Source organism: Canariomyces notabilis, assembly GCF_033297395.1.
Source record: "Canariomyces notabilis strain CBS 508.74 unplaced genomic scaffold N656scaffold_33, whole genome shotgun sequence".
NCBI classification, from domain to species: Eukaryota; Fungi; Ascomycota; class Sordariomycetes; order Sordariales; family Chaetomiaceae; genus Canariomyces; species Canariomyces notabilis.
Genome location: NW_027041855.1, coordinates 151282 through 173872, shown reverse-complemented (window position 1 = coordinate 173872; position 22591 = coordinate 151282). Strand labels below are relative to the sequence as shown.

The 22591-nt window shown below is 53.1% G+C and overlaps 9 protein-coding genes across 9 annotated transcripts; 3 read left to right on the top strand and 6 right to left on the bottom strand.

Annotated features, from left to right (window-relative positions):
* Window positions 1-196: 196 nt before the first annotated feature.
* On the bottom strand, window positions 197-2535 carry N656DRAFT_801936 (patatin-domain-containing protein; the record flags this gene model as incomplete). The annotated part of the gene is made up of 2 exons (XM_064818190.1): window positions 197-2203; window positions 2272-2535. The coding sequence occupies 2 exons, from the start codon at window positions 2533-2535 to the stop codon at window positions 197-199; spliced, it is 2271 nt and encodes a 756-aa protein (XP_064665880.1).
* A 1527-nt stretch (window positions 2536-4062) lies between these two features.
* N656DRAFT_792613 (uncharacterized protein) lies at window positions 4063-6343 on the top strand (the record flags this gene model as incomplete). Its single annotated transcript, XM_064817095.1, has 4 exons — window positions 4063-4126; window positions 4860-5103; window positions 5182-6214; window positions 6245-6343. The coding sequence occupies 4 exons, from the start codon at window positions 4063-4065 to the stop codon at window positions 6341-6343; spliced, it is 1440 nt and encodes a 479-aa protein (XP_064665879.1).
* A 60-nt stretch (window positions 6344-6403) lies between these two features.
* On the bottom strand, window positions 6404-7815 carry N656DRAFT_718332 (uncharacterized protein; the record flags this gene model as incomplete). Its single annotated transcript, XM_064812272.1, has 3 exons — window positions 6404-6473; window positions 6616-7275; window positions 7520-7815. The coding sequence occupies 3 exons, from the start codon at window positions 7813-7815 to the stop codon at window positions 6404-6406; spliced, it is 1026 nt and encodes a 341-aa protein (XP_064665878.1).
* Window positions 7816-9465: 1650 nt separating this feature from the next.
* N656DRAFT_435858 (uncharacterized protein) lies at window positions 9466-10400 on the top strand. Its single transcript, XM_064809648.1, has 2 exons — window positions 9466-10070; window positions 10129-10400. The coding sequence occupies exons 1-2, from the start codon at window positions 9671-9673 to the stop codon at window positions 10296-10298; spliced, it is 570 nt and encodes a 189-aa protein (XP_064665877.1). The 5' UTR covers window positions 9466-9670; the 3' UTR covers window positions 10299-10400.
* A 218-nt stretch (window positions 10401-10618) lies between these two features.
* On the bottom strand, window positions 10619-12526 carry N656DRAFT_832425 (FAD/NAD(P)-binding domain-containing protein). The gene is made up of 6 exons (XM_064818661.1): window positions 12306-12526; window positions 12187-12231; window positions 12074-12121; window positions 11123-12034; window positions 10994-11067; window positions 10619-10908 (listed from the first exon to the last, which is right to left on the bottom strand). Exons 1-6 carry the CDS (start codon window positions 12360-12362, stop codon window positions 10827-10829), a joined length of 1218 nt encoding a protein of 405 aa, XP_064665876.1. The 5' UTR covers window positions 12363-12526; the 3' UTR covers window positions 10619-10826.
* Window positions 12527-12709: 183 nt separating this feature from the next.
* Window positions 12710-15723, bottom strand: N656DRAFT_784332 (uncharacterized protein). The gene is made up of 5 exons (XM_064816148.1): window positions 15228-15723; window positions 15058-15153; window positions 14347-14993; window positions 14195-14284; window positions 12710-14110 (listed from the first exon to the last, which is right to left on the bottom strand). Exons 1-5 carry the CDS (start codon window positions 15275-15277, stop codon window positions 13056-13058), a joined length of 1938 nt encoding a protein of 645 aa, XP_064665875.1. The 5' UTR covers window positions 15278-15723; the 3' UTR covers window positions 12710-13055.
* Window positions 15724-16955: 1232 nt separating this feature from the next.
* On the bottom strand, window positions 16956-17851 carry N656DRAFT_784331 (uncharacterized protein). Its single transcript, XM_064816147.1, has one exon. It carries the CDS (start codon window positions 17679-17681, stop codon window positions 17280-17282), a length of 402 nt encoding a protein of 133 aa, XP_064665874.1. The 5' UTR covers window positions 17682-17851; the 3' UTR covers window positions 16956-17279.
* A 769-nt stretch (window positions 17852-18620) lies between these two features.
* Window positions 18621-19790, top strand: N656DRAFT_784329 (uncharacterized protein). The gene has a single exon (XM_064816146.1). The coding sequence runs from the start codon at window positions 18903-18905 to the stop codon at window positions 19506-19508; it is 606 nt and encodes a 201-aa protein (XP_064665873.1). The 5' UTR covers window positions 18621-18902; the 3' UTR covers window positions 19509-19790.
* N656DRAFT_784328 (soluble quino protein glucose dehydrogenase) lies at window positions 19702-21662 on the bottom strand. Its single transcript, XM_064816145.1, has 5 exons — window positions 21183-21662; window positions 20728-21117; window positions 20447-20660; window positions 20252-20384; window positions 19702-20190 (listed from the first exon to the last, which is right to left on the bottom strand). The coding sequence occupies exons 1-5, from the start codon at window positions 21471-21473 to the stop codon at window positions 19959-19961; spliced, it is 1260 nt and encodes a 419-aa protein (XP_064665872.1). The 5' UTR covers window positions 21474-21662; the 3' UTR covers window positions 19702-19958.
* Window positions 21663-22591: the final 929 nt, after the last annotated feature.

Here is a 22591-nt window from a genome sequence, read left to right as displayed (position 1 = left end):
TCCATAGCGCCAATTGTCTTGTGTCATGGCTGTCGGCCGGGACACGTCAAGTCGGTAACCGTTCTCTCTATTAACGTCCTTAAGACACGCGCCTCTCTAAACCCTTAAACCCTGTTTCAAGACTTTAGAGTCGCATCACTCGCCGTCCGTACGTTCTCGATCGACGGACCCAGGTTCTAGTTAATATGGATCCGCATCACTTGGCCCGTCCCGATGGCAGAGATTCCGCTTTGTCCTCTGCTACAGGAGCGGGACTCAAGACAGAGGTTTCAGCCACTGCCTCACCGCCAGCGTCTTTACTCTTCATTCGTGACGCTTGAGGCCCCGTGATTTCAAAGACGGGCACGTCAACCTCATTCTTGAGATACCTCTCGGAGGGCAGCCCAGCGCGCATGTGCCCATGACTTTTGCTGCAACGCTTGAGTCGCGGCTTGGTAATTCCGGGCCAGTTCCCACGACGGGAGGCTTTTGACCCAGGCCGAAACTTCAGTTCCAACTGCTCGTCCTCCCCGGACAAGTATTCCTCCCCATCCTCGGTTCCCTGGAAGGGATTCTTGTGTCTGGCTGCTAGCAGTTGTATACTGCTTCCGGAGCCTCTACGCCGCCCGTACGAGCGTCGCTCTGGGGATGCGTCTCCTGAAGATGGGGGCTGTCCGCGGCCTATCTCGCCACCCTCGGCGTACCCTGTCTTTCCGAGGCTTCCGCTCATATCCTGCAGTCTGCGAAGGTCGAGCTGACTTTGGTTGAAGATGACGCGAGCTCGCAGATGGTGCACTGCCTGATCCAAGGCAAGCTCAATGCCGAGCCTGTCACGGATGCGGCTAAGCTTGGGCCAGGTTGCTCTTTCGCCAATCATGCAATTCCGAAGCATGAACTCAGGCGTCGGGTTCTTCAGGATCAGTGGAAGATCGTTAAGTGGGATCTCGGGGAGGATCGTTATGTCACCGGAATACCGCTGGCTCAGGACGCAGCGCAGCTTGGAGAACAGGTTAGGGAAGATGCCGAGTTCGGATAAGAAGTGTAGTCGGTGCATCGCCTCATCCTTCGCGAGAGCTGTGAGAGTGTAGAACCACTCCCCGCTGTCCTGAGACCCCTTTTCCTGCCGCAATCTGCCGGGAGTGGTCGCAGGATAAAGCCGATCATCCTTTGCCAGGAAGGGGACGACATGTGGGTTAACTTGCGAGACAATGAAGTGGTTGACGTTAAACATCTCGGCTAGACGAGTCATGGGGAGGTCATTGTCCACGGATCCGTCAATCAGGCGCTGTGGGGTGGGATTCCACGGTAGATGGGCCCCAGTAGCCGGATCCTTTACAAGCAAATGAGTGCCCTGAAAGACGAGTGGGACGGAGCAAGAGGCGGCAACGGCTGACCAGATCAGGACGTTAGGCGCCGTGATGTAGTTGAGCAGCCGCGGAAGATCGTAGAGCGAAGCTGACGACACGCAAATGTTGCAGATCCTTCGGGTCCGGTTATAAGCCTCTTGAAAGGTCAGGTCGCCAAGCCAGACTCGCATCACCCTCGTCAAGTTGTCAATGTTAGCCCAACTTCCTTCGGTGAGGAGGCGGCGAATGTGGTCAAATATGTGATCTTCATCGCCCTGAAAGACACCGAGATCCCCAAACGGGAACGCTTCAACCAAGCCCGGAAGTTCTTCGTCTGTTCTGGTACACACCACAGAGCAGACTATGGAACCAGCGGATGCACCGGAGATGATGCGCGGAAGGAGCTTCTGCTCATACAACGTTTTGAGCACACCGATATGCGACATGCCAAAAGTCGCGCCGCCGCTCAAGAGTAAAGCGCTCCGTCCGAAGCTTTGTCGGGCATAAAGCATACCCTCGAGCAGATCCTTTGGTTCCAGGCCATACTGCGTGGAGTAGGCGCTTTTCTCGACTACTGACTCGATGGTTTGGATGGCCGACTTGACATACCGCTCCACCAGCTTCTTAGTCCCAATGTAGGAATGCCGATAGAGGTCCATGCTCCCCATTCCCCCGAGGTCACGAGATAACGAGGTCCTGATCAGATACATCATGGCGTGGATGTCGCAATTTGTCCGGGCGTTGTCAAGCTCCTCCAGGCTCGCTCGGATCACTTCCGGGTGATAATCGCCGCTTTGGTCGTCAAGCTTCCACTTGTCATTACCTTCAAGCTGATCAAGCTGCTCAGCAGCTGCTTGCCACTCTTCAAAGGTGGTGGCCTGTAATACAAATGATGTTAGTAACATAGTGGACGGCAAAAAGGGGATTGGCAGGGAGAAGCGCTGACATTCTGCATGCGAGCGGCCAGGATCTGCATCTGCTCCTCGGCCTTCCTCCTGGCCTCCCGCTGCGATTCGGTAAGGCCATCTCGCCAGGATAAGATGAGGTTGTTGGCCTCGCGGATTAGCTTGAACAGATGGAATGGGGCGCGTTGTTGGCTTCTCCGTTTTCTCCTATGTTTCACTGGCTGACGTTTAGGGACCGTGCCCAGCCAGGAGTCCGGCTCGCTGGCTTGGATGATACGGGGTGTGCGGAGGAAAAAGTCGGCCATGTTGGAAGCGGAGAGGTGAGCGGGAAAGGGAGCGATGGTACTGAAGTCCCTTCTGCGGCCAACAGCCCGGACTCTAGCGGCTAGCTAGTCCGAGGCCGGACGGAGACGGTTATTGGAATTGTTGGGGCATCAAAAGTGAAGTGGTGTACCGTAAAGCGGGAGATCGTCGTGGCCACGAGACGGCTGCAGCAACTTGACAGCGTCAGCTTGTGACGTAGGGAGGCGTGTCGAGTTCGAGCTTGAGCTAAATTCACGTTCGAGCAGCAACGAAGTCGACAATCGCTTGTTACAGTAGGTAGTGGGTGGTGTGAGAGATAACTAGAGTGGTATAGAGCTGGGCTTGAACAGGAAGAAACCATGAACAATGGAGCGAGAGAGAGCGACTTGAAAGTAATTCCCTGGCATTTTGTCCGGAACACGCTGTCCGTGACTCCGTGTGCGCTCCTGCCGGATGAAGCACTCGGAAAGGCCACCTGACGGATCGCAGGCCCAAAGCGTCCCACCACGGGGAATTGGTGGGGGAGGTGGGCCTACCCCACACTCATGATGGCTTGACGGCCGCCGTGGCAGGAAATGGAAACAAAGAATCGTGGGGAAGACATAGACGTTAGGTAGTTATGGACTGACGCTGATTGGACATATTTAACATGTTACATGCAGGATGAAATGAGCATTCTGGCTTGATCAATCATTGTGTAAGGTATCGTATTGTCCCTGAAGTTTACGTGTTTGAGCTACCTCTACTAACGTTACATTAGTCGTAGGACGATGACAACATTGCCGGTGTTCGGGGGTGTCTTCTCGGCCCTCAATTTAAAAACCCCATGGCATCAGCTTGCAAGTGCTAAGTGCACTGACGACTGAACGAATACCGTGACTTTCTACGCAATAGTCCAGGCATTTACTTTGAATTCTGGCGGTTTGAACCATAAATTACTACCCAGGTTCAGCAACGGCATGAGTGGGTGGGCAGAATACCAAGAATACCTTAGGTATCGACTTGCATAAATTACGCACTTCAAGCTACCCTTAGTGTAATACTCGTTGGCCTGAGCTGCCTCATCATCAGATGGATCTGGCCGAGGGGTCCAGTTATAGATTGATGAATTACATTCGCCTGGCCACGAGTCATGGTCTCATGAGTCGGTTTCGGAACGAAGTTGTCTATGTTCCTGCTCAGTTGGGCGGTGTGAGTGTGGGGCAGCTTCACATGCTGAACCGTAACGCTGAGATGCTCACAGTATGACATACATAGTTACCTCCATGCAGATGTAACGAAATGTAATTTCATCAACACACTTGCTAGCACTTGATCGTAGTGAGTACATACTCCAGGCATCATTGTTGAGAGGCTAAGGTGAGGTAAAGGTAGCTTAATAGTAAATGTATGTATGGTGTATGTACACAAGCCAAAGGTTGATTACCCTTATATATGCCCGCAACAAGATTCAGCATGCAAAAGATAGACGAGTTGACAGGCATGCGAATTGCGAGACAGTGTCGTCCGTAACATAACAGAAAGTAGTTATGGATAGAAATTACGGTGAATGTGAAAACATACCAACTTCGTACAACCCCTTACATCTCACTGGTATGTTTCAATCCGATACGTTGTAATTTACGTTTATTGATCAGATGACAACGAGCTATAGGGCACGTGGCCCATTCTAGGCTTGCGTCATGACCGGCCATAGCAGAGCATTACCGTAATACAGTCTAACCTGAGGAATCAAAATCGGGGTTCCCAAGCGATTTTGTATAGCAAATAAGAATAACCTGGGAAACGGACTTATTCTTACGAATCTTGCTTAGTAACCCATACAATTTCGGGTTTATTCTTATGTACAGGTAGGCGAAAGTATGGTTGAACCCCTAACTGTGGCCGGGGGACCGAACATTTGACCCTGGAAATAGGCATTTTGACCCCGATTCGGGCAACTCTTTGTCTGGGTTAGGGTTATGTGTGTATCTGGGAGTAAGAATAACCTGGGTATAAGCATCAAAATTGGGGTTCCGGACTTGATTCTTATGTGCAGGTTAGACTGTAACCCACCAGGGTGCGCGACGCTGTGCTGCTGCTTGCCCCACGCATCCCACCCAACAATTTTGAGAGACTCGGCAGCCTCAGGGGCCGCATACCGACCCGATTTCCAGACGAGTGTCCGTACTGTATGTACAGGGTAGTGTGAGCTTCACTCACCCTCGACCTTTCCCTACTATAGGTCGGTAATACACGGTGATCTCGCCCTTGCGCGCTACTGGCTCAATTGACCTACGGGCAGTCCTGGCGAAAATGAGGGATGGTGACTTTGTCTTGTCGACAGCTCTGCCTGAGGCAAGTCTGGCATTCACCATACCAAGTCTCCACGACGGCCTGCCCATCGATTGTCGCCTGTATCATCCGCAGTCCCTTGGAGCACCTCTCGACTCGCCACCCTGGCAGAGACATGCTGCTATTGTCGCCCATCCTTACGCTCCACTCGGCGGATGCTACGATGATCCCGTCGTTGAGATGGTAGCAGCCACGTTGCTGAAACTGGGCTTCCTGGTCGCAACCTTCAATTTCAGGTTGGCCTTGTCTCCGTTGTCTCTTTGCTCCCCCCGACCCTACGTCCCCGCAGCTCGCTGATGCTTCCAATGTTACAGAGGTGCACGGGGTTCCGCCGGCAAAACTTCATGGACAGGGAAGGCTGAGCGCGCTGATTACATGTCTGTTGTCGGTTTTGTTGTCCATTACGTACATTTTCTCGACCCTCACCCGCCAACTACCCCGAGCAAAAGCCCGACTGATATCCATGAGCATAAGGAGGTTGGCTTAACAGTCCACATGCGCCCACCCGCCTCAAGGTCCTCTCAGTCCGCATCTCTAGGAACAGCCACTTCGATCCTGCTGTTAGCAGGCTATTCTTATGGCTCCATGATAACAACGCAACTACCGTCGCTTAAGGAAATGCTTGCCGCGTTTGACACCCCTGATTGTGCATCTCACGCGACCGAGGTCCGGATGCGAGCGCAGCACTTGGCGGAAACACAAAGTACGACCATAGCCCGCGCCGCTGCGGCTGCTGTCGATGCGGGGATAACGCACACCCAGAAGTCTCTAGGATTGCGCGTTGGCGGACTCGGAGAAAGCCCTAATAGCCAAGAGACTCGTCGCCCGTTGTCGGTCGAGTTGGAAGAGTCGCTACGGCATGGGGTGGCTGAGCTCATAGCGCGGGCAAAGAAGGAACATTGTCGATTCCAAAAAGACCATAAGCAATTTACAGAGGTTGATGGGGCACATGGAGCACAACACAGCGTCAAGCAGCAATCCGTTTCTGGTCGCTTGCTTCCCGTCCCAGGTGGGCTATCTACGTTCCGTGAGGCATATCTCCTCGTCTCCCCATTGCAGGGGCTGGTGACCAATCTCGCCACCATGTCGTTCCCCTCGCTATCAAATGCTTACAGAAGGGTATTGCATCGTTTCTCTGCAAGGACGGACAAAGCGCGTTCTCAGCCGGGGCTGCAAGAATTTGGCGGGCTGGCGGGTGCAGTCTCGGTTGAGGCTGAACAGAAGCTGGTCCGGAATTCGACTCTTGCTATTTACGGGGACCGCGATGAGTTCGTACCCGCTCAGAAGCTACGCGAGTGGGCTTCGCGGCTCCAGGAGGTTCCAGAATCCATGTTTCGGGCTCACGAAGTATCCAGTGCCAATCACTTCTGGACGCAGCCCAATGTGGCTAGGATTCTGAGAGAATCCATCGAAGCATTTGCAGTGTCTCTATTAGACGGCAACAAGGAAGTATCATATCACGCACCAACGAGATAACCCTCCCCTAGGAGCGCGGAATTCGAAAGACACACGGTCTACTGGCGTGCCGATTACATGCTAGAAACCCCGCAAAGCCCGACATCTATTCTCGATCGCCGCCTTGGTCACGGGAACATCTGGTGCCATCCTAAGGTAACCAGCTAGTCAGTGGAACGCTTCCTTGTGAAGACGGAACCAGTGCATATCGGGATGTTTCGGCTAGGGATGACGGGATTGCCTGGCTCCTTGGACCGCCCTTATCAGGGGGTAAGATGGTCGTGTGAACTTACCACTCCCAACCATGAGGGACGCCGGGATACAAATGCAGCTCGAGCTCGACGTTGGCCGCGGCCAGCCTTGCGCCAAATGCGAGCACCTCATCTCTGAACAAATCCAGCCCGCCAATATCGACATATGTCCGAGGCAAGCCAGACACATCCGTCTCCCGAGCAGGTACCGCGTACTGCGAAACCTCGGTCGCGCTGTCATAACCATCAACCGCCCCGGTATACCCGTCCAGGTACGCCCTCCATGCAATCTGGTTCTTCTTTTCGGTCCAAGTTAGGTGCTTGGTCAGCGAGGAATTGCTTTCCTCAGCTTGCCCATTCCTGCCGTGATAGTCAAGGGCGGGGTATATCAGAAGCAGTTTTCCAACCGCCGGGGTTAACCCTCGGTCTCGTGCCATAAGCACTGTTCCGGCAGCGAGGGTAGCTCCGGCGCTGTTACCCATGACGGCGATGCGCGCGGGATCGACCCCTTCTTGCTCAGCATGCCTTTGGAGCCATTCCAGAGCCGAATAAGCGTCTTGGAGGGGCTTGGGGAACGGGTTCTCGGGCGCAAGGCGGTATGCGGGCGCGTAGAAGGTTAGGCCTGTGCTGACAGCGTAGCGGATTATATCCGGGCTGAAGAGCTTGACGCTGCCAGATACGAAGCCCCCGCCGTGGAGGTACCTGGCGCAATTCAGTCACACTTTCCGAGGGGGGCATGGATTGGAAGGTGTTATAGAGCAGAGCGAACACTTCGAAAGCACCCTGTTTCCAGCGTATTACAGTGACAAACGGGACAGTTCCACCCTTTGCTTACAGTACTGCAGGCTGTTTCGTCAGGGTTTCGGTCGGCTTGTTCTCCTGCTTGCCGACGGCAGTACTAGCGTTGGTGTTGTTGCTGCCGCTATTGCCGTCGCGGTCGACGGACGCAGGATTGTGCAAGGGCTTGAAGCGATGTAGCGTGATGCTTGTTCCGTCGGCCGAGGCATAGGGAATCTCCGTTTGGGTAATGCTGTCACCGTCATGGACAGGGAGCTGGCGCATCAGAGCGCCGAGGGCGGCGTTGTTTTGCCGACGCAGCGAGGCGGCGTTGTGGGGTACCGGCGGAATGACGGTGCCCCATCTGTCAATGAAGGCCTTTTCATAATCAGGGTCCAGGCGAAGGCTTCCGCCTCCGAGGTCACTAGGCGTGCTGGAGCCTTGGAACAGGTTGTTCAGACCCATGGTCGAGAGAGACTCTTGATTGATGTACACAAAGGTGAGAAGGCTCAACACTCGGGATTTAGAGCCGGACGAGGCGAGAAGGTTGACTGACCTCTATTTATTGCCCTGTAAGCAGGGTCTAGCTCCTCTGCCGCGCATCATCCTTGACCGGATACGTTGTTCTGATGCAAACGGGGGCCTTAGCGTGACGCCGCTTAAATGTCCGTTGTCTTAGAGCACTAAAAGAACGAATAGGCTCTGGTAGTAAGTCTGGTCCATTTCCCGACGCAGCAACTCGCTGCTTAGTCTTCGACCCGGGTTCCGGCGAAGGTAGATGGAACCATGTGAAAACAGAGTAAGAACCTGCCAGGCCCCTGGCCGAGTTGCTGAGGGCGTAACCGAGACGCTAGGGAGCTACGCTGATCTTAACTGTGCTTTAGGTTAACGACATCATTGAGAAAGCGGCAATAGAGCGAGCGATCTAGGTAACTGTTGAAGCGCACGAGCGGGAGAGTGGCAGCACTTTTGCCCGTGCCTGCCGATATCCTCTTTCGGGAGACATGTGAAGGAGGAAGGAGATACCTTACCAGTATTGCGGGAAGAACGTGGATCCAAGGTAGCTCCTTGCCCTCTTTCTCAAGAGACATCACTTCAGTTCGATTTATTACCCTTAATGAAGCTTCTAGTGCCGTCAAGTCCACTCAACGCTGCCAGTTTCACCCATTCAGTTCACGCCCCAAGGAAACCGACAATGGCTTCGTTTTGGCCTACATTTCCGGCCGCTTGTCGAGTAAGGAGAGGAATACCTCGGCAATATCCAGCCAGTCGTTTGCTTTCGGTCCAGTGTTACCTCTGAGCTGAGTAGATTGCGCGAGCAATGTCTTGTGGTGGCTTGAGGGTCTGGAATTGGCGGGATTTCATATTTTTGGGAGACAGACTGAATTCAACGTATTCATGAAGATTTAAGGAGCGAGGGCCAAACGAATCAGCATCAGTCTCGCTTGCGGGCATTCACCGTTCGGTTCGAAAGAGAGCAGAGCAACTCGAAGCATCCAAGTTCCTGATATGCGCGAAGAAAAGTCTTGTCCTATGGCTTAACATTCTAATGAGAATCCGATTCTGGAACAGCACTTCCCCAGAACTCACTGACATACGGAGTACAATATAGCTATTATTGACTCGATTATCAAATACATACGCCTTTTGGACGGAACAAGAATCTAAGGCCGCACGCTATTGACCGCCACAGCGCCACGATTTAGCAGCCGGGGAATATATTCCTTCAACTTTTCGACGTACGCCTGGCATGAGTATGCTAACGGTCTCACCATTTGCAAAAGCATCGCAATGGACAGCACCATATCTTGCTCCTTCGCCTCTTTGGCCGATCTCCTCGGCTAGGTGACGTACCATGGATACAATCTAACCCAGCTGACGGACCGGTGCCCCGAACTTTGCTCCCTGGCCTGGGGCGAAGGAAACCCTGACATTTCCGGTATTGGAGTATGGTCCCATGCAATGACACATATATTCACGATTGCAGCTAACCCATCAGGTATTTGTGTCATACGTCTGACAATACATCCTCACCATGATCTACGGTCCCGTCTTACGGTCTTCGTGCTCTTGCACCAGGTTGCTACAGTGACCTGGACGGACTGGCTCGAGAGTATGCACACCACCATGGTCAGCGCCAGCGGAGTGTTTGGCATCTCGGTCGCGACGGCGACACTGGTGTGGCTGCCTCAGAAGGTGCTGCGTTGTGGTACGGTTACGCCAAGCGAGCGTCGACCTGGACCTGCTCCCAGAGCTGGCATCCAACTGCCGTCCCTATAACGACATCCTGCCCGGTCTTCCCAACGACGACCCTAACGTGATGGAGGGTATAAAGCGCTTTGCGGATACCATAGGGTACACCAGCACTACGGGTATCGTGCTTTGGAGCACCCTAGGCTTGCCGCTGCGCATTTTCCTTGGCTTCTTGAGCGTGGTTGGCGTATGCGCCGTTCTCTATGGCCTCTATTGGTTGGCTTCGAATTCGCCGAAAACATTGGCCTTCTTCTTCTCGCTTGGATTCTGGATTGGCATTACCTACTGTCTCGCACAGCTCGATCAGAAGAGGAACTTGCTGGGCAGCGTCCTAGGTGAGGAATATGGAGGCTCTCAGTGGGGTTTTGGCCAGGTTCTGGCTGTTTTTGCATGGATGCCCCTTTTGCTTGAGACAGTGGTAGGCATTCTGGAGAGCGTTGCAAGGGCGTGCACATCTTCTTCTGACCGTAAGTAAGGTAGTTCCCCGAATCCTCTTTGCCCTTCCTAACAAGGCCATTCTTGCAGAACGAAAGCGAAAAGATGACCTATCTTCTCGCCAACACTACACTAAAATGCGACCTGTTGTCTCGTTGGGTGATTCTATAGAACACGAGCTGGGGACGAGAGGAAATCTTTTTCCAGAACACTCAACAGTCTCGGCGTATCACCGGAGTAACAGCATACTTCGAGACTAGGGAAGGGAGGATTGTCTCGATAGCTATCACACTTGCATATAAGGGAGGCTTAGACCAGAAGGCCTTGGTGGAAGATAACTACTAGTAAATCCCTGTTGCGGCATCATGATGGCTACCTCCAACCGAGCTGCCAATCCCCCGCTGGCGTACTGCCTTGCAGTCTGTTGTCCTTGGGCATGGATTAACATTGTTACAACCCGGATATGGAGGGGGAGAGAGGGGGGGTGGTTTCGGTTGGGTTTGACGAATGGAAGTTTCCCCCTTATTCTAAGGTATGCAAGCCGATGCCAGTATTCGAGCTGTCAGCACACCACTTGAATGCATTAAGCGGAGTTTCAACCCTTCTTCTTAATCATTCAAATTGTTAGCTACTTACAGGGAGAGCGGCTCCTTCCATTTTACGACAGGCTATACACAGTTCGTTACCACTTTCTAGGAAAGAGTGCCTTCCTGGACCCAAGCAGTTCTACACCCCCTTCCCTACGCAGGCAAGATAGGTGTTACCAGTGTGGCAGCTCCTGGGGAAGCTCACAAATGATAATCTTGAGGGTTTGACACAACCACGCCGCGTCTTAGCCACACCGCGTCGATATTCATGTCTTCTTGGCCGCTGTTGTTAAGGGCGGACAAATCCCATAGTCAGCACCGAAGAGAAAGAACAACAAACGCGCCCTGGCTGGCTGGGACCGGCTTACTCGTCCTTGAGGGTTATAGAAGGCTCCGTGTCGCCCGCCTCTTTGTTAGGATTCCGAAATAGGACGTTTCGCGTCTTGGGTCATCAACGGTCAGTCAGTGGTTCAACCGACTACCCGTTCTGAACTCACCAGGCCCAGCGTCAAATGTATCCCAGCCGGCGCAACTGACAAGCGTTCCACCGGCTTATTACCGGCCACCATGGCAGCAATATTCCTGGCGGCAATAGCAGCCTGTACCATTCCAGGCCGAGCAGCCTTGTGCGCTCCGGAATCTGCAATGTCTCCGACCGCGAAGAGGTGCGGGTACTTTGGATCCTGGAATTGCATCGTGGGCAATACGCGGATGAAGCCGTTCTTGGGGTTGACGACCGAGTCCGGAGACGACGGTTCCAGTCCTTGTAGGAACTGGTTGTTGGGCGTTTGGCCCGTCGCCTGGATCACAAAATCCGCTGAGAGTACTCGCCCATCTTGAAGTTGGATCTCAAATGGTTTCTGACTCTCATCGTTGTTGGGGAAGCCCGTTTGCGGAATGACCACTCGACTTCCCGTGACAAGTTCAACTCCCAGCTCCTGGAACCGGATTTTGATGAGGTCGCTCAAGGCTTCGTGATACACCGGCATAAGCTGCTGACGTGAGTGGACCAGCGTGATCTGTTTTGCAGGATAGACTTCCTTCAGATCGCAGGCCATTTGCACCCCCACCGCGCCGCCGCCAACGATCACGATGGAGTTTGCCCTCCTTATACCATTCTGGTATGATCGCAAGTAACGCACTGAAGGCGCCTTGTCATCGTGGGGCATAGTACCTGGGGCGGTTAGACGGGTACCTGTTGCGACAACAAGAAAGTCGAAGGGTACAGTCCGGGACCCCTGCCATTCCCTGTCGAGGGTGACCGAGTTGGCTTGCAGAGACACGGCGCGGGCCTTGGCGACTTGGTGCCGGGTGCTGTCTGGGGCAGAGGAGAACAGAGATGAGAATGGAATAAAGGCTTTGTGCTCGTAGCTTGGTGTTATGGCAAAGCGAGGCTGGCAGTCTATTGGCTATTTTGAGAGGGAAGGATGATGCCTCGGAGAGCTTACAAAGGCGAAGAGATGGTGGAAGTGGCTGTGTGGTTCAACTAGGAGAACCTGTCATCCGATATTAGATTCAGTCTACTAGCCGCAAGGAAAACAGGCCAGCAAGCTGGACTCACACGATGGGTAGCTGGAAGGATACATGCAAGCTCCTTGGCTGTGTTCTAGACATTTACTATCAGCTATGGGTGATTTTGGGAGAAACTGTCTGATCCATTCGGCCCTCCAGTCCACTTACTGCTCCGACATATGAGCCCCCTATCACAACTATATTTCGAAAAGTACTACCCATCATGCTGCTCGATTCGGCCGGACAGCTTTGGTGGCAGATTGTTGATGGGGGAAAAGATCAACAAACAGGATAGTAACGGCAATGATCAGTATCAGAACGGGAAAAGATTAATCTAGCAGAAATCATAGGTGTTTAGGTACGAACTTATAAAGGGATGCGATGTCTCGCCTCGGCTCGGCTGTCGGTCAATAAAGCGAACCTCCGAAGGTCGGAGTGAGGAAAAAAAGGAGATCGGACGATGTACCTGGAGATACGCCGCTCGGGTTAAGGTTAAGCCTACGACCCCTAACTCCCCATTCATTCTTCCTCAGTCCGACAGTTCACCGTCTCGGCCGAAACCCATCGATTCTCGCATTGATACAGCCGCCTATCCAAAACATCTAGAGCCTCGATCAGATCAGCTATCTGGACGTGATTGCCTCACGATTTGATGGTCTCAAGCGGATATAAAAAGCATCTTGAAGACTAACAGCATTCCCTCGTCTCAATTTTTAGGTAACCATGAGAGAAAGTCTTTATTTCCAACGGCCCACTTGAGACCGGAATTTACTACCTATACGAACCATGGCCATTAAAGCGATACTCGATTAGTCGGCTCGCTGCCGCCATGGCAGTCAAAGTGTTTCCAACCCGAACGACAGGAATCCACCTAGTTCCTGGGGCAGTATCATAGCAACATCTATCACTGCGTATGCTCTATTTCTCCGCCGTCACTGCCACCTGTTGCGGCTGGGCCGTTTCCTGCTCCCTGGCCCGCCTCTTCTCCTGGTCAAACTGGTATAATGGCTTAAGCTCGGCCTTCCGTTGGAACAGAACCCAGCGTTTGAACCACCATGGCAGGGCTTGTGTAAGCTGGTACCTAGCAAACTGCGACGTTGGCACCGCGAACACGTAGTCCAACTCCTCCAGCGTCCGCTGCTTCGTCTCGGGTACGAAGAAAAAGATCATGATGAAAGCCACAACGTTGAACCCGGCGTAGCACCCAAAGGCGCCGACGGTGCTTGCCGATTCGAGCAGGAAGGGGAACGTAATGCCCAGCACGGCCGCCCAAAACAGACAGGTTGCCACGGCAAAACCCATTCCCACCTCTCTGTGCGAGAGCGGGAACACTTCGGCGCTGTAGGTGAAGGGGACAGGCCCTTCACCTGGCGAGTAAAAGGCGGCAAAAAGATAGACAAAGAGAGCCACCAGGGCTGTTCTCGTAGTTCTTTGGGAATCGGTCTCCTGCGAGAGGAGGGTGCAGAGGCCGGCGGCGAGCAAGGTCCAAGTCATTTGCGGGAAGGTAAACAAGAGGAGGGATCGCCGCCCGAAAGTGTCGATGGTCCAGAACGCCGGGAACGCAAAGGCCCAGTTTACCAGACCGAAGCCGAAGGACGCGAGCAGGGACTGGAACTCGCTCTGTCCGGCCTCTCTGAAGATGGTGGTGCTATAGAACGCGATGATGTTGATACCGCACATCTGCTGGGCGATCATGACGGTGAAGGCGGCCAGGGTTGCGCGGCGCACGCGAGGAATGGTGACGAGTTCGACGAAACGACGAGCATAGGTGCTGCCGCGAAGCAGCTCAATCTCCAGTTCGAGTTGGGAATGGATGTAGAAGATGTCGCGCGCGACCTGCAACGGATGGTTCCGGAGCCTGATCATGGAGTTCCACGCTTCTTTGTAGCGGTTCTTCTTCATGTACCAGCGCGGCGACTCGGGGCAGAGATAGATGAGCAGCAGCAAGGGGACGGCAGGGATGAAAGGTGCACCTAACGAGAGTTTGAATTGTTAGCTCTGAGGTGGCAACGCGCAGGGGAATCAAGGGGGGGAGGCTAAGAGTATCAACAACTTACCGAGCATCAAACGCCAATTGATGTCAGGCACGTTGTAGACGGCAAGATTGATCGCAGTTCCAAGGAAGATGCCAAACGCTGTCCACATCTCTGCGAGGATTCGTCAGTACCGAACCTGGGAGGGAACCCAGGGTCAAGATCAGGGGACTTACGCCAAGACATGACGAGAGCACCTCGAATAATGGCCGGGGAGTTTTCGGCGGCATAGATTGGCACCGTCGATGCTTTGACGCCCATTCCGATACCCATGAGAAGCCGACATGCGAGCTGCTGCTCCCAAGTGTGGCAAAAGCCCGAGGCGATGACGGGCCACAGGCAGAAGTGGGCCGAGAAGAAGATGACGCCGCGACGGCCAAACCAGTTGTTGATGGGGTCGGAAAGCCAGCAGCCGATGAAGGCACTCCCAATGTACGGGCCGGCATTGACCAGCCCGACCAGAATTTTGGAGCGCGTGTCGGTGCCCCCGATACCGTAGATCTCCGGGAAGAAGATGTTTGCGCCATTGGTTCCCGTCTGGTCCCACCCCTGGACGGCAGCGCCAATGGAGCAGGTTGCGATGGTCAGGAACAGCTTGGTGGGGAGGCGCCATTTGTGTTGGACTTCGTCTTGGAGGACCGTTTTCTCCTCTTCGGTCAGAGCCTCGGGCCCCGTGATCTCGTCGTAGGCATTCGGATCCTGGGCCACCAGCGCACCCTTGCGGAGCAGGGCGACATGCTCTGTAAGACCCTTTTCTTCGGCAAAGGCTTCGACGCGGCGCATGAGCTCGTCCCTGGGGATACCTTGCAGCGGGTTTTTGATCCTGGCAGCATGGAAAGCGGATTAGTTTCGTCAAAGTGAATCGCTCTCGTCTTTGTAATGCTAACCTTGCCTCGAGATTCCGGTTGAGATCGACATGTTCCGTGTTCGATAAACCCTTCTCGATGTGATGTCCCTCAATTCCAGTTTCCTTTGAGATGGTGCTGCTCGGCAAAAAGAAGAAAAGTGTTAGCAAAAGCCGTGTTGGTCAGTCCCAGTCCCAGATGGTACACCATACGCTTGATCGTTGCCAGCTCGGATGCTATCCGAGCTTGGGCTGTCCGCCATGGCTGTCAAGTAGAGATTAACACTCTTGGTTAACTGCTAACTGTGTGAAGGACGAGCAATGCTCAACAGCAGTGAACAGCGCCTGTGTGCCCTAGGTGCCTGAGCATGGAATTGACCGTGACAGGATTTTCTTTTCGGGAAGGACACAGCGGGACAGCAACCATTCTTATTAGAATCCCAGGCCTCGGCACTCAGATCCGAGTTACGAAGCAATCCGGGCCAGCGCATTTGCATCTTTTTGTCGCCGCTCATCAAGGGTCCTTCCCCGCAATTACTCCGAGGTCACGCTCTCCGCACCATCGGCCGGTCAAGAACGGTAGGATGCATGTAGCGGTCGCAGAACAGGATGTGATCGGCCGCGCGCAGGATTGGAGGACATGGGGTGAACGTGTAAGTGTAACTTTGAAGCTTGGACAACCGTCGTCCCAGTTCCGCTTTCATCCAGGGGGGTTGAAAAGGCGGGCAAATCAATGCCGAGGACTGCCGTACACTACCTTAGCGTGCTTAGTCTGTGTCTAGTGTGGTTTGTTCGTGCTGCAGGAAACAAGGTTCTCAAGCCTTGCATTATCATTCTACATACGGTTTAGCATGCTGTACACATAGCGCACCACGGACACCCCGATGCCTACGGCGTTACTCCAGTGCTCCTGCGTTGTTGCACCCCAAAGGATTGGACCCGCTTTCTCCTTGGAAAGTTCTCTTGGTGGACCCTTTTCAATCCCCACTTCTCGATTCCCTGGAATAGTGGAGACAGTGGAAAGGGACGCAAGATGGGCTGTTTGTCTATACCCAAATCTAGCATTTTACTAACATATGCAGAGACACTTCTTTCTGAATGCAATGCACTGTAGGCAGTACTGCAGAAGGGGCTTTTCTCCCTTCATTATATCAAGACAACATACGGAGGATTGATGCAGCCATCCAGGGACCCAGATTGCCAGAGATTTTGGCGCAATCTTGGCTGACGTTATGAAACGCCCCCGCTAACGGTGTGGGCGTTCGGCGTTTCCTGGGGTTCTGGGGTTGGTGCGGGGATATCGGTCCGATCAGACAACGATTACCGAGCGCCGCCTGGGCTGACTGGGCTTGCAAACGCGGGGATATGGAATGATACTGGGGTGGTTTGTATCCGTACATACGGAGGTATAGTGTAAGTGATTATGATAGTGTACTGTACGTACAGTACAGTATACGCATGAATGGCTCGACGGCCTGCAATCCACAGGACAACAGTGGCCGTCCTAGTCAGGAACCGTGTAAGACAACCCTGGTAGTTTGGTTTATTCTGTGCCTGGGAGGTGAACTTTGGCTTTGTTCGTTTTCTGGCTTGCGTCGGCCCTTGGCAAACAACATGACATTCGCCAAGCCTATTCAGATAGGGGTTATCCTAGGCGGCCACCCAACAGCCTCAGAATATTTTGCTAAGGTACGTAAGCTTAACAGCTGACAGATAACTTGGACTATGCACACATACTTCGTGCTACCGCTATGTTGATACGAATGTCATATTGTACCTAAGTGAGGAGTAGAATGAAGGAAATTCATTACTTCCGAGTCGTGGAAGGCGTTTTTCATTGGTGTCGGCTGGACACGCAAGTCACTTCCAGCCACACATAATACTACCGCATCTTTACCGCTGTTTTACACCTTTGGACAGTGACCTATTAGCAGTTGGTTTGTGGCCGGGTGGACCCCTGTACAATACATAGCTACCTGCAACTTACAGGGCTGGAAGTGGAAGACCAAACACCAGCCTCAGACCAGGGAATTATCACCACTCTCGGTAGTCCCTTACAGCAGTCACTGCTAGTGGTGAGAGAAAAAGTGGGCCTTTCCAAACTTTGACAAATCACCTGAGCATCATAGGTTTATCAGATCTAGTGCCTACCTATTTTGGCTTGTTGAGCGAGCCTCGTCGCTCGACCTGGATTGTTTTTTGAGCTGAGCTGGCTTGACTAGTTGGCTTATTCGCACTAGCTTCAGGTTCCCTGGTTCAGGAATCTCAGGTCTTGCAGCTACCGCTCTCATCCTTTACTGCTGCCTCACTGTTGGGAGCTTTACTAACACTCCATACAGTTGCGGCTGGCGGCTTCAGACGGCTACTATCCTCTTCACTGCACCAGCAGGCGCAGATTCGTGTATTGTGGGCGAAGCACTGGCCGTCAGCTATCGGAAAAGCTCCGGGGCCTTGGATGAGCGGGCAGCTTGTGATGTTCAAAAAAGGCACGCAAATGTTGAAGTTCTTGGCGCCGGGCCAACGGTTGGGATCTCCCTCCCCTTGGCGGAGCACGAGGCGGCTATCGACTACTGGTGAAGTGTCCCGGGGAGCGGAGGCGGGGGCGCCCAGGACCATTGCTGCGCCCGAGAAACGGCAGTACATCAGGGTGGCTGTCAGGGGTTTCATGGTGATGATGGATGGGGTTGAGAAGTAAGTACTGCCTGTTTAGATTACTACTTGTTTAGCCGTGATGGGGGGCTTCTTGCTGTGAAAACTCACGTTCTTAAGAGCTTGTGTAGGGGGAACAAGGCTTGAGCGACGCCCAGAAGCCGTGATTGCGATGGCAATGAGTGGAATGATCAGACCTAAGCAACCGGACACTCGATTGATATTTATCACGATAGGCAGCAGAACATCCATATTCCATGATGAGAGCCGGGGCACAATGTTTACATGTCTACAGATACAGTGGCACTGACAAGTTCAAGCTGGCATTCAACAACACCAATCGTCAGTCCTAGCTCGGAACTGACAAACAGTTTCTGTTGATACCTCAGCCGCCAGCCGTTGGCTTCTCCGACTATTGTTGACTGTTGTGGGAGCTTACCTTCGGTACTCCGACCTGTGAGCGGCTGGAACAAAAAGACACCCCCAGGAGCAGAAGAAAAAACACAGGTAGGTAGTGGAATGGTCTTATGCACTGCTCCGTTCAAGTTTTAAGCCCATCAACGGTTGTGGCGTATGTAGATGTATATTATACATAACTTGTGCAGCCCTATCTGCAGGGAACTTCAGTGCTGGGATCGATGGATAGGTACCAAGCCGGAAGACGAGTCTGAGCCGTCCGTTCAATGCCGTTGGTCATTTTGCTGTATTACAACTGTCAGCGCATCATACCTAGTATAACAACAGTAAAAACTGACAGCTGGCTAAGCATACCTAGGCCGCTAACCCTGCAGTGGCTGGATCCAAAGGGGATGACGGACCTGGACCGGCTGCATGTATTGGGAGTTTTGGGACGAATCAACTATCAAGTACATACCTAACCATGGCTCAGCGTAGGTATTGTTGGTGCCCGATGATGTGGCGTCAACTTGCACCAATGAATCCAAACAGCCCGTACCAGTCGGTCTGATCACTCTGATGGCGCTACGAACGGCGACGGGAACTTCGCTGGCCATTTGGGCTCAACAAGGGCCTGACAACAATTCTATATATCGCCCTGGCACACCTCTTTGTTTTCTCCTCCCTATTACAAACCTTCTCACCCAGCTTTCTCATGGTCTCCTTATAAGTCACCTATACCTTCACCTCCAAGTCCTGACCTGGCTTCCTTTGCCTCCAATAAGGCGTCTTATCATTCATAGCAGGGCCTTGTCCGAAAGCTCAATCGTTTCGCATCTGCCAATGGACCCTGATCAACATCAACCCGGGGCCGCGCAATGCATTTGCATGCCTCAGCCCACATACAAGCACGACGCAGACAGGGTTGCCAAGGAGCTCCTAAAGTTCTATCCACTAGTCGTCATGATTATCGCCACCGTTGGAGCGCAGATGAGCTTCACGGTCGTTTTGTCCAAAATCGAGACGCCAGACGCGAGCCGCGCCGACTTTGTCCGGAGGATGATAGGACTCAGCTGGCTTTTGTTCCTGGGTGTTACGTGGTTCGCATTCCTTGCTGGTGTGATTGATATAATCCACGGCCCGAGTGTGGAGAAGGGCGTCCTTAGAGAAGTCTGGTTCCTGAAGTATGGGGTAATCCTGCTTGTTCTTTCGATTGAAGGCATGACGTTTGCTGCTTTTCTATGCATGGCAATTGCTGTGAAAGAATTCGACCGCCGCCTTGGCTGGTGGGCTATTGCGATCATTTCTATCGGCGCTGCAATCACCCTTCTTACAACGGCCCTGCATGGGTGGCGGGTAAACAAGAAAGAAGCTTTCCAACTTGTTGTTGTATGGCTGCAGGGGAACTTCAATAGGTTCTATTGGAATTTGGTTAGAAACCGGAAGTGATCCTCAGCTGAACATTTCGTCGGCTCTTTGTTGAGTATCTTCCACAAGAATGATTCTGAATGAGATTCCTCGAAGAGTCGAAAGATCGAATACAGCAGCCGATGTCCGGTCGAGTTGTGTCTGTCAAGTGCTAAGGAGTTAAGGTACGAGGCAATATTGCTGGAAGTTGCTCTTTAGGCTACATGTACCTTATGTACCTAGGTACCCAGATACTTTGTCTGATTCGGGGTCAATATGAAGGGAAGGTGCTCACAAGAGCTTGGGTACCGACCGGCAGCAGGAGGAACCACCAAGTACCTGAGGTACATACACTAACACCTGACACCTGGCATTGCATCATGATTGTGCTCTATCATTAGTGCGGCGTCTTATCACAACTCCCGTCTTTTCACACTCTCAAACAGGTAGGTACCCAATATTCCCTTTTGCAACTGCACAGCCACCCTTTCCTTAAGCACCATAGATGACATAGATCTCACCCGACGTGTCGCTCGAGACGAACAAGCGGCCCTTCTGGTCAAAGGCCAGGCCGACAGGGCGGAAGCAGCTGTTGGGGCAGGCGCCCACGTTGGAGTTTTCCATGACGGGGATCTGGGCCGTCTTGCTGGTGACGTCGGCCACGGGCTGGCCGTTTCTGAAGTCAACGCGCATGACGCGGTACCCGTCGGCCGGGTTGCGGTTCCTAGTGAACAACCCACAATGAGTGTGTGTGCTAACACTAGTGCCTGAATAATAGGACTCACCAGCTGCCGTGGAACGCAATGTAGGCGGCTGTGCTGTTGGCGTTGAACTTGATGTCGAGCGGGGCGGTGTGGGCGTGGAAGTGAAGGCGGCCGGTCATTCTGTTGGCACAGTCGTTGGCGTTCGGGACGCCGTCTACCAGAATATGCGGTTAGTTAGGGTATCAAGGGGATTTGCATTTTGGAAGCGGTACTCACCCGGTTTGAACAAACTCCCGACCAACAGGCCGCTGATACCCACGTTCTCAGGATCCCACGCGGGCACGCAAGACGGATATCCATAATTGAGCCCCTTGTACCGGTTGTTGGTGTCGTTCAGCGCGCCGTGGTAGCTGAGCCGCTCAGCAGGATTGTTTGTATGGATATCCCGGCCGTTAAGGCGGAGATCGTCCATTTGGTTCTCAACAGACCACTTGCCAAATTTTCGTTAGCTCTCCTACCGATCTGGACAGGAAGATTGAGAACTAGAGGGAACCTACAACACCGCCAGTGTTGGGATCCTCGGTCAAGCCGACAATGTTGCGAAGACCCCAAGCGAGAACCTCACCGCCCGTGTTATATTGGTGAGCGGTTGTCATGCCTTGGCTGATGCTGAAGGCCTTGATCATGCTTCGTCCAGACGATCGATCGGTGGTGCTTGTGTCGATATTTCCGTTGGAGCCCCGAGCCACCAGAATCGTGTCCGGGCTCCATTTGGACGTGGCAATAGCCCGTGTCGGGTGCGTTCCCGTGTTGCTCATGCCCGTCACGATCTGCCTGCCGGTGCCAACTTGGCCGGTACTGGCATCGTAAGAGTAAGCTGTGACAGAAGCAAGATTCGAGGTAAATAGCGTCTTTCCGTCGGCGCTGAGGGCAATACCGTGGTTCGTCTAAAGCATTCCTTGTGTTAGCGAGTATACCAAATCAAATTTCAGGGGTCCTCGTATCGACTGACCGATCCGGTAAGAATCTGAGTGTTGGAGCTCGCGCAAACAATGTTTCCATTATCTTGCAGGACCAGCCGTCTGACGCCTGTGCTACCTCCTTCGGCTACCAGCAAGTTACCCGCTGAGTCGACGACTATGTGCCGTGGTTGACGGAGGCCGCTGGCAAGGACGCTGACTCGGTATCCGGAACCCATCTTGGGCTGGTAGCGGCCGGTGACGCCGGAGCAGGACTGAGCTGTTACAGCGTCAAACAGCCCCGTCAGGGCGAGAACGCCAGCAAGCGTGCTGAGGTGGCCCATGGCTGCTGAGTCCCTGACTGACGAATCAAGGTAAGGTACTCTTCGTGAAAAGAATGATGATGATCCCGAATGGCCTATTCCCAGGCTCGAACACTAGCACGTCTCCGACTGGATGTTCAAATTTAGCAGATCGACCATACCTGGGGACCTACGGAATTTGGCTCGGCAGCAGCCGAGATATCAGGGTTGGGAGCAGCTTCCACTTATCCCTTTCCCGGGACAATGTGCGGCACATTTACCGGCCTACGTACTCGCAATCTAGCTGCTGGCCCTGTATCCCGGTTCCATCATTCCGGTTGCTACCGCACGTTGTCGTCCAAGCGGGCAACCGGTGGGGTTCCATCATCCGGGTTTGCTTGGCGGTCGTCAGGAGCATTCATCCGGATCAGCGCCTATGTGTTAAACAACGAAGGGCCGCCAAGACTCGAGGAATTAAAGAACCGTCATCGATTGGGCATCCGCATCCTGCAGGCTTGTTTGTGTAGTAGCATCTAATAAGGACTATCAAGCAGATAACAGAATAACCGGCCGCGTGGCTCTACCGGGCATATCCGCAACACGTGTCTGGTGGAAGAATACGGAGGTATATCCGTTTCATATACAGAGCCGTTAGAGTTGCGTTCTGAACTGGGGTGCTATCACTGCTACTAGTATGGCATCATTCTTGTGAGCCATGATTGATGTGTAGTACTAGGCCCTCGGTGCGATGCATGGCTACATGTACCTAAGATGGTATTGACCAGGCAAGGTAGGTAGGGCCGTAAAAGGTAGACAACTGACATGACAGAACCCTACGACTAGTAGGTATTCATGTTACTTTTATAGGTAGCTGACATGAGGGTACTGCATGTGGACTGCAACAAACCCTGTTGTTTTACCCTAAAGTTGCCCTCACCAGCCCATTGTGATTGAAGTCACCCGCGCCACCCTTACCCACCTTGCTCAGGCGCTACTCAGGCGTTGCTCAGTCGCTGCTCAGGAAATAATCAGAGAAATCGCCAAAAATGGTTTAGACTAGCAGTACTCTGCGGTTCGGATGGCAAGTTTTCGCGAGATCCCAAGTTTTGGGACACACGTGGCATAAGACTGGGACCCCCTATTCCAACCTAATTCCTTCT